The 15,610-nt window shown below is 49.8% G+C and overlaps 2 protein-coding genes across 14 annotated transcripts in view; one reads left to right on the top strand and one right to left on the bottom strand.

Moving 5' to 3' along the window:
* The window catches only part of LOC129649798 (uncharacterized), a 331,142-nt gene extending 321,491 nt beyond the window's left edge, over nucleotides 1–9,651 (bottom strand). For 5 of the 12 annotated variants that reach the window (XM_055577651.1, XM_055577652.1, XM_055577647.1 and 2 more), the window contains exons 1-3: nucleotides 9,292–9,651; nucleotides 9,138–9,195; nucleotides 8,821–9,013 (exon numbers count right to left, since the gene is read on the bottom strand). In XM_055577651.1, the coding sequence (XP_055433626.1) occupies nucleotides 8,821–9,013; nucleotides 9,138–9,195; nucleotides 9,292–9,520 (480 nt within the window). In that variant the 5' untranslated portion in view covers nucleotides 9,521–9,651. The other 7 variants (XM_055577650.1, XM_055577649.1, XM_055577655.1 and 4 more) reach the window with 7 other exon arrangements.
* A 26-nt stretch (nucleotides 9,652–9,677) lies between these two features.
* Nucleotides 9,678–15,610, top strand: part of MFAP3L (microfibril associated protein 3 like) — a 51,576-nt gene continuing 45,643 nt past the window's right edge. The window contains exon 1 of one of the 2 annotated variants that reach the window (XM_055577646.1): nucleotides 9,678–9,922. The gene's annotated coding sequence lies outside the window, so the exon portion shown is untranslated. Of the gene's footprint in view, nucleotides 9,923–10,246; nucleotides 10,417–15,610 lie in introns of those variants that run through there. The other variant, XM_055577645.1, reaches the window with a different exon arrangement.

The raw sequence follows: 15,610 nt of genomic DNA, 5'->3' as shown, positions 1-15,610 counted from the left end.
GGTTCATTGAAATTAATAGCAGAAACACTGATCTATCACAATAGAGGGCCCTTGAACCATGATGCTGAAAAAACCAGCCACTTAGTAGTCTTCTGCAAAAATTTACATGAATTCAGTCCCACACTCATCCAGGATTTATTTGCAGCTCTGCCTTTTTGCCAGCTGCCCCATATAAGGGAGAAACACACTGGTAACGGATCTAAAACACTTCACCAGAGAGAAAAGCCAAATCAACATGACATAGACGGAGCCCAAAGCCTGGATGGCATTTCCCACTACCAACTGAATGACAGATTTTATATTTTTACATGCCTGCCTCCAAGATATTCCAACATGTAGTTCTAACACCAATTCCAACATGGTATTCAGCAAAATTTATTGGCCTAGCTTACATGCCAGAATCTATATGCAATGAGATTGAAATGCCTGCTGAAGAGAAGCTGCAGAGTTTGTGTCTGCCTGAAACTCGGGTGTGGTCCAGCCAGGAGGAGACTCTTCTGCACTGGGTTGGATGATTCAGCTAGGTCAACCCCTGCATGGCTGGAAGCAGTGAAGAACGATTCACAAGCACACTTGCCCACCATGGAGAACACACCCCACAACTGTTCCTGTAGCAATGGTAGACACTGCACTTGTTAGGGAGATGGGGCAGGGATCAGAATGAAGCCTGGCACTCTTGGGTGTGTCTCCTGTGACAGGGGAGGAGTTTCAATCTATTGGGAAACTTCATTTCCTTGACAGGGCTCAAGTTACAGTGGTACCAACATCAGAAGTAAGTTCAGCCCCATCCCATCACTGTGGTGATAATTCCTGTGTAGCTGTCCAATGCCCCCATGCTGCTGGCTCCAGAACCTGACCCTCCCAGCCCCCATCGCTCCCCCCTCGCCGCCCCACGGCAAGGTCTGGACTGCCAGGACTGGAACCTGGCAGAGGGGAAGGCCCAAGAGGAAGCCAGTACCCATGGAAAGCAGGGCCTCTGGGCCTCTCAGTCCTTCAGTTCTCCTAGACCAGCTCTTTTTGCCTATTGCAGAGCCAGAACCCATTCTCCCCACTCCCTTTGTTCCTCCTCACCAGGCTCCTCTCCCCTGCCATCCACCTGGGCCTCTGCCCACCAGGTTCAGCTGCACCGTGGGGCTCCCTCAGCCTTTGTCCCAGCTGGAGCCACTTTTTATCATAAGCACCCACAAGATAAACAGAGGACAGAATTCCTTTCCTTCCTTCCTGTGTGCGTGCTAAGTCGCTTCAGAGTCGTGTCTGACTCTCTGAGATCCCATGGACTGGAGCCCACCAGCTTCCTCTGTCCATGGGATTCTCCAGGCAAGAATACTGGAGTGGGTTGCCATGCCCTCCTCCAGGGGTTCTTCCCAACCCGAGGATCTAATTTGAGTCTCTTACGGGCGGGTCATGGTGGAGAGATCTGACAGAATGTGGTTCACTGGAGAAGGGAATGGCAAACCACTTCAGTATTCTTGCCTTGAGAACCCCATGAACAGTATGAAAAGGCAAAATGATAGGATACTGAAAGAGGAACTCCCCAGGTCAGTAGGGGCCCAATATGCTACTGGAGATCAGTGGAGAAATAACTCCAGAAAGAATGAAGGGATGGAGCCAAAGCAAAAACAATACCCAGCTGTTGGTGTGACTGGTGATAGAAGCAAGGTCCAATGCTGTAAAGGGCAATATTGCATAGGAACCTGGAATGTCAGGTCCATGAATCAAGGCAAATTGCAAGTGGTCAAACAAGAGATGGCAAGAGTGAATGTTGACATTCTAGGAATCAGCGAACTAAACTGGACTGGAATGGGTGAATTTAACTCAGATGACCATTATATCTACTACTGTGGGCAGGAATCCCTTAGAAGAAATGGAGTAGCCATCATGGTCAACAAAAGAGTCCAAAATGCAGTACTTGGATGCAATCTCAAAAACGACAGAATGATCTCTGTTCGTTTCCAAGGCAAACCATTCAATATCACAGTAATCCAAGTCTATGCCCCAACCAGTAACGCTGAAGAAGCTGAAGTTGAACAGATCTGTGAATACCTACAAAACCTTTTAGAACTAACACCCAAAAAAGATGTCCTTTTCATTATAGGGAACTGGAATGCAAAAGTAGGAAGTCAAGAAATACCTGGAGTAACAGGCAAATTTGGCCTTGGAATACAGAATGAAGCAGGGCAAAGACTAATAGAGTTTTGCCAAGAAAATACACTGGTCATAACAAACACCCTCATCCAACAACACAAGAGAAGACTCTACACATGGACATCACCAGATGGGAAATCAGAGTGATTATATTCTTTGCAGCCAAAGATGGAGAAGCTCTATACAGTCAATAAAAACAAGACCAGGAGCTGACTGTGGCTCAGATCATGAACTCCTTATTACCAAATTCAGACTTAAATTGAAGAAAGTAGGGAAAACCACTAGACCATTCAGGCATGACCTAAATCAAATCCCTTATGATTATACAGTGGAAGTGAGAAATAGATTTAAGGGCCTAGATCTGATAGATAGAGTGCCTGATGAACTATGGACTGAGGTTCATGACATTGTACAGGAGACAGGGATCAAGACAATCCCCATGGGAAAGAAATGCAAAAAAGCAAAATGGCTGTCTGGGGAGGCCTTACAAATAACTGTGAAAAGAAGAGAAGTGAAAAGCAGAGGAGAAAAGGAAAGATAAAAGTATCTGAATGCAGAGTTCCAAAGAATAGCAAGAAGAGATAAGAAAGCCTTCCTCAGTGATCAATGCAAAGAAATAGAGGAAAACAACCCAATGGGAAAGACTAGAGATCTCTTCAAGAAAATTAGAGATACCAAGGGAACATTTCATGCAAAGATAGGCTCGATAAAGGACAGAAATTGTATGGACCTAACAGAAGCAGAAGATACTAAGAAAAGGTGGCAAGAATACACAGAAGAACTGTAAAAAAAGGATCTTCATGACCCAGATAATCACGATGGTGTGATCACTGACCTACAGCCAGACATCCTGGAATGTAAAGTCAAGTGGGCCTTAGAAAGCATCACTATGAACAAAGCTAGTGGAGGTGATGGAATTCCAGTGGAGCTCTTTCAAATCCTGAAAGACGATGCTGTGAAAGTGCTGCATTCAATATGCCAGCAAATTTGGAAAACTCAGCAGTGGCCACAGGACTGGAAAAGGTCAGTTTTCATTCCAATCCCAAAGAAAGGCAATGACAAAGAATGCTCAAGTTCAGTTCAGTTCAGTCACTCAATCATGTCCGACTCTTTGCGACCCCATGAATCGCAGCACGCCAGGCCTCCCTGTCCATCACCAACTCCCAGAGTTCACTCAGACTCACGCCCATCGAGTCAGTGATGTCAACCAGCCATCTCATCCTCTGTCATCCCCTTCTCCTCCTGCCCCCAATTCCTCATCAAGCATCTTGATGAAAGTGAAAGAGGAGAGTGAAAAAGTTGGCTTAAAAGCTCATGGTCATGTGTCTCACACGCTACTAAAGTAATGCTCAAAATTCTCCAAGCCAGGCTTCAGCAATACGTGAACCGTGAACTTCCTGATGTTCAAGCTGGTTTTAGAAAAGGCAGAGGAACCAGAGATCACATTGCCAACATGCGCTGGATCATGGAAAAAGCAAGAGAGTTCCAGAAAAATATCTATTTCTGCTTTATTGACTATGCCAAAACCTTTGACTGTGTGGATCACAATAAACTGTGGAAAATTCTTCAAGAGATGGGAATACCAGACCACCTGACCTGCCTCTTGAGAAATGTGTATGCAGGTCAGGAAGCAACAGTTAGAACTGGACATGGAACAACAGACTGCTTCCAAATAGGAAAAGGATTACATCAAGGCTGTATATTGTCACCCTGCTTATTTAATTTATATGCAGAGTACATCATGAGAAACGCTGGACTGGAAGAAACACAAGCTGGAATCAAGATTGCCGGGAGAAATATCAATAACCTCAGATATGCAGATGACACCACCCTATGGCAGAAAGTGAAGAGGAACTAAAAAGCATCTTGATGAAAGTGAAAGAGGAGAGTGAAAAAGTTGGCTTAAAAGCTCAACGTTCAGAAAACGAAGATCATGGCATCTGGTCCCATCACTTCATGGGAAATAGATGGGGAAACAGTGGAAACAGTGTCAGACTTTATTTTTTTGGGCTCCAAAATCAGTGCCGATGGTGATTGCAGCCATGAAATTAAAAGACGCTTACTCCTTGGAAGGAAAGTTATGACCAACCTAGATAGCATATTCAAAAGCAGAGACATTACTCTGCCAACCAAGGTCCGTCTAGTCAAGGCTATGGTTTTTCCAGTGGTCATGTATGGATGTGAGAGTTAGACTGTGAAGAAGGCTGAGTGCCGAAGAATTGATGCTTTTGAACTGTGGTGTTGGAGAAGACTCTTGAGAGTCCCTTGGACTGCAAGGAGATCCAACCAGTCCATTCTGAAGGAGATGAGCCCTGGGATTTCTTTGGAAGGAATGATGCTAAAGCTGAAACTCCAGTACTTTGGCCACCTCATGCGAAGAGTTGACTCATTGGAAAAGACTCTGATGCTGTGAGGGATTGGGGTCAGGAGGAGAAGGGGACGACAGAGGATGAGATGGCTGGATGGCATCACTGACTCAATGGACGTGAGTCTGAGTGAACTCTGGGAGTTAGTGATGGACAGGGAGGCGTGGTGTGCTGCGATTCATGGGGTCGCAAAGAGTCGGACACAACTGAGCGACTGAACTGAACTGAACTGATGTCTCCCGCGTGGGCAGGGGAGTTCTTTGCCACTAGCACCACCTGGGAAGCCCCTTCCTTCATAGTTCTAGCATATACTTGCTGAAAAATGAGTGAAGCGTGGAATCACCGGCACAAAAACCACACCTTGACTCTCTCGCTTCCCCTTGGAGTTCTCAGGTGCGGGGTCCACGGTTCCTCCCACCCAGGTTTGCAGGCTGCAGGTGCCCCTCTGGGCAAAGTCCAGGGCAGAGCGGCACTCGACGTGGGCGCAGGGTCTCCCGACTGGAGTTCCTGGGGCACCTCTCTGCGTCTCTGTTTCTCACTTGCTGATCAGTGACATGGTTGTCAGTTTCATTACACGGGTCACTCAACTTTGACCCATGGTGGGGAAGGGGATGTCTTCCCTTCCTCCTTCCAGAGGTGACTGTAAACTCAAAGACCAGAACAAAGGCTACACACAAGAGATCACTTCTCAGAATCCACAGGAAACACAGCTCTGAAGTCTTGTTTTAGAAAGCCTCCACCCCCACCTACCTCCCATGCAGGCTCTCTGCAGAGAGATGCCCTCCCCCGACCTTCCTGCACCAACACCTCTCCTCTGGGGAAGGCCCTGCACACGGAGGTGACTCCTGGATTCATCCCTCTTCTGGCCATAAACCATGTCCCTAATCTGAGTCACAATCTGGAATGAAATCCGGGGGGCAGCAGGCTCTGCTGGAAGGTGACCAGGGCTTTGCCATGGCCTCAGAAGGCAGTCGGAGAGGGTGTGAGCCCCAGCTGGGTCACCAGTCCTGCGTGAGCCACAGGCAGCCCTTTGCTCAGCCAGTGTTCGGCTGACTGGTCTGACCACACACGTGCACACACCCCTCAGAGGACCAGCATTAGTGCTCCGTCTACATCCAGAACAAGGAAGGGAATGCTTCCTAACACTGACTCAGGCTTCCCCCACCCGCCCCATGCCTGTTCAGGCTCCCAGGAACAAGGACACTGCCTAACGAGAGTCACGCTGCACCTCCCAGACTCTTCCGGGAAGGGGTCAGGTCAGACCATCCACAGCCCCCAACCCTCTTCAAGGGGGGCTGCCCTGAGGACCCGAGTGCTGGGGACTCACACGTGACCTAACAGCCACCAAGTAAAGCACACAGAGGAGCAAGCAGCTGCCTTATCTTGTGCTGGTGAGGACCCCCAGACTCCCCAACACAAGCGCTGGCTGATCAACAAGCACACACACGGGTAACACTTCTGAGACAGCTGACCTGACACGCTTCCCGCCCACATGCAGCTCTCTATCCGAGAAAACCACGACAGGGGCACCTTGAAGTTCTGGACTAGTCAATGTTTTTCTTTTACCCATTTGACATACAACCATGTTTCTCAAATGAACCCAGGTGTCACCCGGACAGCCTGTTGGACTTGCCGGCTCCGGTCCACTCTGCCCAGGAGGTCTGGGCGTGCCAACCAGCCCCAGCTAATCTGAAGCAGGGGGCCAGTCCCGCCACAGTCAGCTCCAAGCGCTGGTCCTGCCAGGCAAGCAACGAGATCCAGGAGAGACGCAAAAAGTACATTCCTTCTAAACGGTTAATCTGCCCTCCCTGGTGCCACATTCTCAACAGGAAAAAAACAAACACAATCTATTCTAAGAGTAACCCATAATTAGAGGCTATGACTACGCTGTAGAAGGAAACAAGCAGAGAGGACACAGGAGTTTGCGGATTAATGAGCAATACCATGCGGAACTCTGCAGCCACAGACTGATAAACAAGGGCCTGAGACTGGCTGGGCAAACACGCCCTGACCTCTGAAGCTGAAGAAAATCCACTGGGCCAGAGGTCAGATCTGAGGTCTCACTTATATCACTCGGAGGAGCACAGCCATTCAGCAAATTGCATATGATGTAACTTTATTCTAGTATTTTTCCTTACAATTCTCAGAAAGGATATTTTTTGCAGCATTATTTTTTTTACTGTCATTTTTTAAAATTATGAAGGTATGACAACACATTTCTGGGAGGCTCAGAAAACACAGAACAAAGTTACATATAGTTCCACTATATATTACAATTATTTTTAAGTAGATAAGATTTTTAGTTGGAGTTTCAATATAAAAATCTCAAAAATTAACAGAATGAAAATATAGAAAAGTAGAAGGATACAGTAGACCTGAAAAGTACCATGAACCAATTCAATATAATTAAGATTTATACAATTTTCACAAAACAGTATAATACAAATTCTATTCAAGTTCCCATAGACTGTAAACTAGGACACACTGGAACATATCCAGGGACGTAAAACCAGGTGCAAAAATTTCATGGGCTAAAGGTATTGAAATCATACAGAATCTGTTCTATCACTGTGGAGTTATGTTAGAAATCAATGTCAAAAGATACTTGAAAATAACTCACACGTTTTCAAGTGCAATGTGACAAGCAGAGATCTTTGACTTAATCATCAAAAGCCTCAATAAAATTAGAAGAATGAAAAAACACAGAGGGTGATTACAGAGAAGAAAGCATTTAAATGAGAAATTAATATCAAAGATACTTTAAAATCCCCATATATTTGGAAATTAAATGTCCACTTTTAAATGATGAGTGTATTTAAGAAGCCATGGGCTTCCCAGGTGTCACAGTGGTAAAGAATCTGCCTGCCAATGCAGAAGATGCAGAAGATGCAGAAGATGCGGGTCCTATCCCTGGGTTGGGATGATCCCCTGGAGGAGGAAATAGCAACCCTTTCCAGGATTCTTCCCTAGGAAATCCCATGGACAGAGGAGCCTGGTGGGCCACAGTCCATGGGGCCACAAACAGTCAGACACAACTGATCACATAGAAGACCAAGAAGCTGTAACAAGGAAAATTAGAAAATATTTGTACCAGAATTTGTTGCATGCAGCTGAAGCTGCTCAATGCAACGAAACACAATGTGCAATCTTGAAAAGAATTTTTTAAATTAATGAAGTTGAAATTTATAGGGGTGCATAAATCTATCATTCACTAATTAAGCATAGTCTTAATGAAGACAGAGAGTGTCCACAGGAGCTTGTGCAGCCATGCTACCTCGGTTCAGTGGAGATGAAGGAAAATAAATCAAGGTCAGGTGTGTCAGAGACAAAGCATATGGAACAGGCAAGGTGCCCACCAGGAAGCCCTGGGAAAGTCAGAGAACATCCAACCTGTGCTGGGAGTTGAAGAAGTAAGTCAGCAAAGAGGTGAGCAAGACAAAAGGAGGCACAGGAAAGCTACAGGAACACAGAGGTGCGACTTTGCATGGTAAGTCACTGGGATGGGGGACATGCTAATTCAGAGAGGGAGCTGGGGGCCAGTTCATGCTTAAACTCGGACTTTATCCTGAAGGCACTGGGAATCCATGTAAGAATTTTTAGCAGACATTGAAATACAATTTGCTTAGAAAGAAGAGTGTGTGGAGACAGGATGGATTGAAGAGATCACTAAGGGAGTGTCCTTCTGGAACGTCGTTACTCTGGTTGATGGCCAAGATCATACGACTGAAGAGGGTGGGGCAGGTGGTGGGTCTGCCCCCAGCGACGTCTACCCACAGGTGAGTGGGCCAGCAACTAGCTAGACAACAGGGGAAAGTGGATGAGGGACTCCGGGACAACATCCGTAAGGGTGTACAGCTGAGAAGAAGGGTACCGGTCACCGAGCTAGGACATGCGGGTGAGGGGCAACCACAGCTCACCAGTTCTGCTGGGGACAGGCCGGGTGCAAATTCTCACCCATCGTCTCCCAGGCTAGACTCTTCGCGCTGAGGACTGCCAAGGAGCCTGGGCAAGCTCAAGAGCAGGGCTCAGGAGGCAGGGACAATGACGGGGGAGAGAGGCGGGGACCCCAGCACAAGGTAGAGCTCTGAGAAGTACCAGAGTAAGTAAGCTTCCCAGGAAGTTCTTTGCCTGTGTGACCTTCCACGAAAGGTGGTGTCCCCTAGGACGCTGGCGCTGCCCTGGGACCAGACGAGGGGAAAGTGATGCCGCCCCACATAGGGGACCCCACCATAGCGCAGAACCCGGTGGGCCAGCGCTCCCGGCTCCCCGCATCCCACCCCAGACGGGAAACAGGCCTCACCCCACTGACCTGAAGGCATCTCTCTGGGGTCTTTAGTTGATGCCTCTCCAGCCTGCAGACTCTCCTCGCTGGAAGCTCTCCATTTCCGTCCTCTCCTCGGTAACCGTTACCCAAGAAGTTCCCACGTCCACCTGAAGTTCGTCCAAGGTGGCCGAGCGCAGTCCTGCAGGGCCCTGGAGAGTGTGGAGTCTCAAAGGAAGACCTGTCTGAAGACAAAGAGGACTATCATATTGCAAAATGACCTGAGAGTGAGGACAAGGCCTTAATGTTTGAAAAACCAGGTGACAATATCGTGTCCTAGCGTGGTTGTCAAAGATGCTTCCTACCCTGGAGACGGGAATGAAGGGTTCAGGCTTCCTGAAAGAAAAAACCAGCCGAAAGTTCCTGAGGTCATGAAAGTAATGTTAAAATACGGTTTCTAGGTCCACTCGCTCGTGAGCCAGACCCCCTCCACGCCCGGCGCGGCCGCTTCCCGCGCACCTGCGCCCGGACCGCGCACCTGCGCCACCCCTGCGCGGCCGGATCTAGAGGCCCGGCTGCGTCCAGACGCGGCGGCGAGCGGGCGAGCATGCTCAGTCGGGTCCTGACCCGCTTCTGCGGCCGGGCCGTGGCGGGGGTCGGGACGCTCGCCCGCGAGGCTCACAGGGGACGGGGAGGTAGCGGCGTGGGGAGAGCCGAGCAGGGTCAGCCTGCCCTCGTGGGGCTCCATCCCGGCGAACGTCGGCCCCCGCGGCGCCGCGAGAAGTCCGCTGCGCCGGGTTTTCGCCGCAGCCCTGGGGGCGGGACCCGGGAGCTGATGTGGGCGTGTCTGGGCGTGGCCGCGGCGGCGGGGGCGGCCCTACAAGGAGCCTGGTCCGGGTACCCACACCGCGGGGTCCGGCGGGTCTGCAAAGAGGTTCGCTTGCAGAGCGAGGCCGGGCCGCTCAACTTCTGCAGGAGCCTTGGAAAATCTGTCTTTCTTACTGAAAAAGCCCCGCAGTGGTCACTAGAGAAAACTTAGAAACTACAAGTAGTCTAGAAGGAGGTCTAGAATCCCGAGCACCGGCTCAGAAGCCGCCGGTTGACGTCCCGCTCCTGCGGCTCCTCGCGGCCGCACAGGGTCCCTGCAAGGGTAGGTGCAGGAGCGGTGCAGCGTCGCGGGTCCCCAGCCTTGAGGGCGGGAGCCCGGGACTCCCCCGGGACTGCCAAGGCCGCACGGAGCCGGCGCTGGCCGGGGACAGCCGGGCGCGGGGTCCCGCAGCGGGTCCGCTAGGACCGAGGGGCCGCGCCCCACCTCCCGGCCCTGGTCCCTCCCCCGCGGGCCTGCCCACCGCCCCCAGCCCCGCCGGTCGCCCCGCCCCGCCGCGCTGCAGCGAAGACCCGGCGGCGCCGCGGCGCGCGCACTGGGCATGCTCCGCCCGGCCGCCCGGCTCCGCTCCGCTCCGCTCCGCTCTGCTCCGCTCTGCTCTGGGAGGCTGGGCTCCGGGAGGCTCCGCAGCCCGCACATCAGCCGGCGCGGGGGCAGGGACAGCCGCCGAGAGGCTGCGGGCGTCGGCACGGCGCGGATCCCGGGCTGGCCATGGCGAGGAGCGCACGGCAGCCGCCGGAGTGGCGAGGCGGCGTCAGGTTAGCCGGGTTAGCTGGGCGCCGGCGGGCGGGGCGCGGGCGGTGGGGAGCCCTGCACCGCGTGGTGGCCGAGTCGCCGCGGTCGCGGCCGCCCAACTTTGGGGTGCTGGGTCTGGGGCTGCGCTCTGGGAGGCGCCCGGGTCCCCGCAGTGGGCTCCAGGGTCGCAAGATGTTGCGGGATCCCAGAGCAGCGGTGTGGGGACATCGCGTCCCAGGCTCGTGTCGTAGCCCTCCCATGGCGAGGAGCACGGTGTGCACCGCGCGCAGCCGAGGAGCCGGCAGGTCTCGGAGGAAAGGGGACGTCAAGCCACGGCGGGGCCTTCGCCGATTCCGGCCGCCCGGGTCACCGGTCCTTAGTGACCGGGATGGGGGGTGTGCACTGTCCTGGGCCCCGCAGGCCCCGAGTGCTGGCGGCGCATCGTGGTGCCGCAGGAAAGCGGGGAGCTATGCGCTTGGGGAGCCGCCGCCTCCGCTGGAGCTCCCGGAGTTTGTCGCATTTGACTCCATAACAAGTTGACATCGAATTGCTTCATGGCGTGGAATGGGAAAACGTGCTTCATCGGCTTAAAAAACAGTAATTGCAAAGCCGATTTATTTTAAGCTCGACCATTAACCCGCCTTCCAGTCCAAAAAAAGAGAAAAACTTGAGCCTGCAAGATTTATAAAGAAAACTAGCAAAAAGGAAAAACAAAATGTTTGTAGGTGCATTATCTGCTCACAGTGTAGAAAATAATCTGTTATGGTTGAATTGTCATTGTTTTTCAGAAGTTGGGTTACTGTAGCCATCTTTATTGTGCGGTATTTTATATGTATAAAAACTTGGAAATACCGTGTGGCAGAAGCACAGTGGGTTTTTTTTATAAAGTTTTCTCACTTTTGTTTCTAAATGAAACATGTTTTCTCAGTTGCTACTATGCTGAACATAGTAAAATTGTTCAGGATGAAATGGAAGATGGGGGAAAAATGTTTTCAGAAAGGAGTTAGAACAATGTAGTTCTACTGGGCTTATAATTTTCATGACAAATGCAGTTTGTAGGTCCCACCACAGTTTTTGCTGGTTCTTGAAACATTTGGCACCATTACCACCCTTATGGTTACTGGATTTCGGGAGCAAGGAAAACAATCCTTATTCCAGTGGAGAATAGTTCTACCTCTAACTAAAGTTCTAATTCTCAAGCTGGTGTCCAAAAGCACCACTTAGTGGAAACAGTTGTTTTATTTATTAAGCATGTTACAAAACATCTGCTTTGTGCTCTTTATAGATTCTAATAGACTTTTGAGGTGCATTTGCTTTTCATTGGGTTGTGAATAGCTTTTAATGTTTGTTCGTGGGTGAAATGGTGCCAGCTCTCATTCCAGATGCTCAAAACCATTTCCCCATGTGGGCTGTGTGCCCTGCCTGTAGGTGACTGAGATTTAATAACAAGAGCATTTGACTCCATAGCAAGTTGACATTGAATACTTGTTTCATGGCATGGAATGGGAAAACAGGTTGCAAGTGTCCAGACAACAAGAACAGCAACATGCTAACTCTTTCTGCAAATTAGACCTGCAATTCTTCATTTTAGTCAAAAAGTTTGGTTGGTGGTGTTCATTGCTCCTAAACATTTTTCTTAATGTGTTTGTAGAAAATTTTAGAAGTTTGAGAAAGAACCAAGTCAAATATTGAGAAAATGTGCTTCCCCTTTCTGTAGAAGTGCATCCAGTTCAAAATCTCCTGTGTATACTACATACATGTAAAGCTTACCTGGTATGGTGGGACTCGTGTTCTCAGGCTGCTTCCTAATACCAAATAATTATTGTGGCGAAGTTGCTTTTAACCCACAACACAGTAGTCAGATTTGGTCAAGAATCATTTCTTGGAATTCAGAAGTAGTGCATGTGCCCGGTCACTAACTTGTGTCCGACTCTGTGACCCTGTGGACTGTAGTTCCCCAGGCTCCTCCTCTGTCCATGGGATTTCTCAGGCAAGAATACTGGAGTGGGTTGCCATTTCCTTCTCCTCGGGCAGAAATAGTGCAGATAATAATTCCCCAATGCAGCATCTAACCAAGCATTTGGTGTGTGGCTCGCCCTTTGCTAGTCAAGCCCAGGAGGACATTTGACAGAACTTTGTGATCTATGGCAAATCACAGAAAAGTTAGAGAAAGGCTTTCCTGGTAGCTCACTGGTAAAGAATCTGCTTGCCAGTGCAGGAGACAGGAGTTCGATCCCTGATCTGGGAGAATCACACGTGCCTTGCAGGAGACACGAGTTCCATCCCTGTTCTGGGAGAATCACACGTGCCTTGCAGGAGACACGCGTTCGATCCCTGATCTGGGAGAATCACACGTGCCGTGCGGCACCTGAGCCTGTGCTGCACAAGTGCTGAAACCCGTGTGCCCTAGAGCCTGTGCTTTGCAACATGAGAAACCTCTGCAATGAGAAGCCTGTTCGCTGCAACTAGAGAAAAGCTCGTGCAGCAATGAAGATCCACCACAGCCAAAAAATAAATAAATAAAATTATAAAGTTAGAAACAGCCTTAGATGCAAATGGTTGATTTTAAGTTTGCTGAAAAACCTCCCTGGAATGGTTAAAGGATTAAAGGGCTTCGTTGATGATGTGATAAGGACCAGTGAAGAGCTGTCAGAACTAGTTTCTAAATTATACTCAGCACAGAAGCCCTGTGTGTTTATTGGTCTTGCCTCTGCCTGAGGTCTTTACTCTTTAAAACATCACATTCATTTTTCCTCCCCACCATCTTTATAGTCAAGCCCCTAAGGCTGCAAAAATGAGTAAGACATGGTGATTCACAATCTAGTCAGAGAGACAGGCTTGAGCACAAATAACAAGGTAAGTGCTGCCCAAGAGGCATCTGAACCAGGAACGGAAAATGTGCAGGAAGGAGGCCCTTGGGGTGGAGGGGAGGGGGCTTCATGATAATAGTGATAATAGGAATGCCTGAGGAATTGGATAGGCGTCTTCTGGCTGGAAGTGGGCTCTCCAGACAGACAGACCACCATGATGGTAGTTAAGCCAATGCTCTCCCTCCCTGCCCAAGATGCCCACTTCTGGACTTTGCAGGTGTGATTAGATGGAGGGTCTGGAGATGGAGAGATTGTTCTGAGTTACCCAGTGGGCCCCATGTTATCACAAGCGTGCTTACAAGTGGAAGAGGGAAACAGAGTGTCTGTGTGTGTGCATGCTCAGTCACGTTCGACTTTTTTGCGACCCCATGGACCTGGTGGCTTAGAGGGTAAAGCGTCTGCCTGCAACGCAGAAGACCCAGGTTCAATCCCTGGGTCGGGAAGATCCCCTGAAGAAGGAAATGGCAACCCACTCCAGTATTCTTGCCTGGAGAATCCCATGGACAGAGGAGCCTGTTGGGCTACAGTCCACGGGGTTGCAAAGAGTCAGACACGACTGAGCGACTTCACTATATACTGGAGCCCACCAGGCTCTTCTGTCCATGGGATTTCCCAGGCAAGAATACTGGAGTGGGTTGCCATTCCCTTCTCCAGGGATCTTCCCAACCCAGGGACTGAACCTGAGTCTCCTACATCTCCTGTATTTCAGGCAGCTTCTTTACTGCTGAGCCACCAGGGAAGCCCAGTCAGTATCAGATGGGTGTGAGGAAGACTCGCTGGCCATTGCTGCCCTTGAAGATGGAATGGCCAGGGAACGAGGAGGGAGGCGGGGGTGGGACAGCCTATGGAAGCTGGTGAAGGTGAGGACACGGCTGTCCCTCCCCCACCCCCCTGCCAGTTCCTTGCTTAGCCCATCCTGACCATACGGAACTTTTCACCTGAAGAATCGAAAGATAACAGGGGTGTGTTCTAAGTCACTAGGTTTGTGACTTGGTGCCTTAGGAGGGAGCCCAAGAAAGGTCATCTGACCGTACACGAGGAAAGGTCTGATGTGATGGGATCGGGAGCTGGGGCAGAGGAGTTTGGATTTCATCATACTCTTGATAAATAATGGGAAATCACCTAAGGACTTTTAAACAGGAGCCTGTGATAGACAAACTGCTGCCATTTTATCTTCCTGAACCCCAGGATTCACAGGGCAGTTCAACAAAGGGTGTGTAACCGGAGGTGGTCCGTGGCAGTGGGGAATCTGGAACCAGCGTGTCGTATAACTCAGTTCTCCTCTTTAATCTGAAATGGCCTTAGTATGCATGTGTGAAATTCACAGCTTAAGACAGGACTTCCATGGTGGTCCAATGGCTGAGACTCCTTGCTCCCAACATGGGAGGGCCTTAGCTTCACTCTCTTGTCCAGGAAACTGGATTCCACACGTCGCAGCTGAGAGTCCACATGCTCCAACTAAAGATCCCAAGTGCAGCACAGAAGATGGAAGATGCCATGGGCTGCAGCTAAGACCCAATGAAGCCAAAGAACTATTTTTAAAAAACAGCTTAAGAAAACTTGCATTCACAATTCATTAGTACAGGAAGAACGGAGACAGTAAAGCAGTAAAGTGGTCACATTTTGACTATTTTGTTTCTGTTCGTTGTCCTCTTTTTTTATTAAAGTATAGTTGTACATTATGGCACCCCACTCCAGTACTCTTGCCTGGAAAATCCCATGGACGGAGGAGCCTGGTGGGCTGCAGTCCATGAGGTCGCTAAGAGTCGGACATGACTGAAGCGACTTAGCAGCAGCAGCAGCATAGTTGTACACTATTATATAAATTACAGGTATACAATACAGTGATTCACACTTTTTTAAAGGTTGTACTTCATCTGTAGTTATTGTAAAATTTGATTGTGTTCCCATATTTTACAGTATATCCTTGTGGCTTATTTTGTTATTTAATTTTTACAGTGTTGTGTCTCTGCTTACAACAATGCAAATCAGCCATAATGATACATATTAATACATCCACTCCCTCCTGAGCCTCCCCTCCCCGCTCCACCCCTCTAGTTCGTCACAGAGCGCCAGACTGAGCTTCCTGTCACTGTCCTCCTCACAGACAGCTGCTCTGCTGAACACACACGGAGCACAGCAGACGTGAACGCGGGGCGAGTCTGTGGGCGAGTCAGGTTGACCGTGCTGCCTTGAGGTGATGCCAGGTCGCTGGGCCAACTCTGACCGGTGGGCGCGAGCTGTCTGTCATGTCATGGGCTCATAGGGACTCCACTGAGAAACTGCCACCCCATCAGCAGTGTTTCTGTAGGCTCTGTATTTGCTGGGGGGCAAGTGACAGTTATCA

This window comes from Bubalus kerabau, chromosome 4, assembly GCF_029407905.1.
Source record: "Bubalus kerabau isolate K-KA32 ecotype Philippines breed swamp buffalo chromosome 4, PCC_UOA_SB_1v2, whole genome shotgun sequence".
Classification (NCBI taxonomy): domain Eukaryota; kingdom Metazoa; phylum Chordata; class Mammalia; order Artiodactyla; family Bovidae; genus Bubalus; species Bubalus kerabau.
This window is presented reverse-complemented; position numbering and strand designations above follow the sequence as displayed.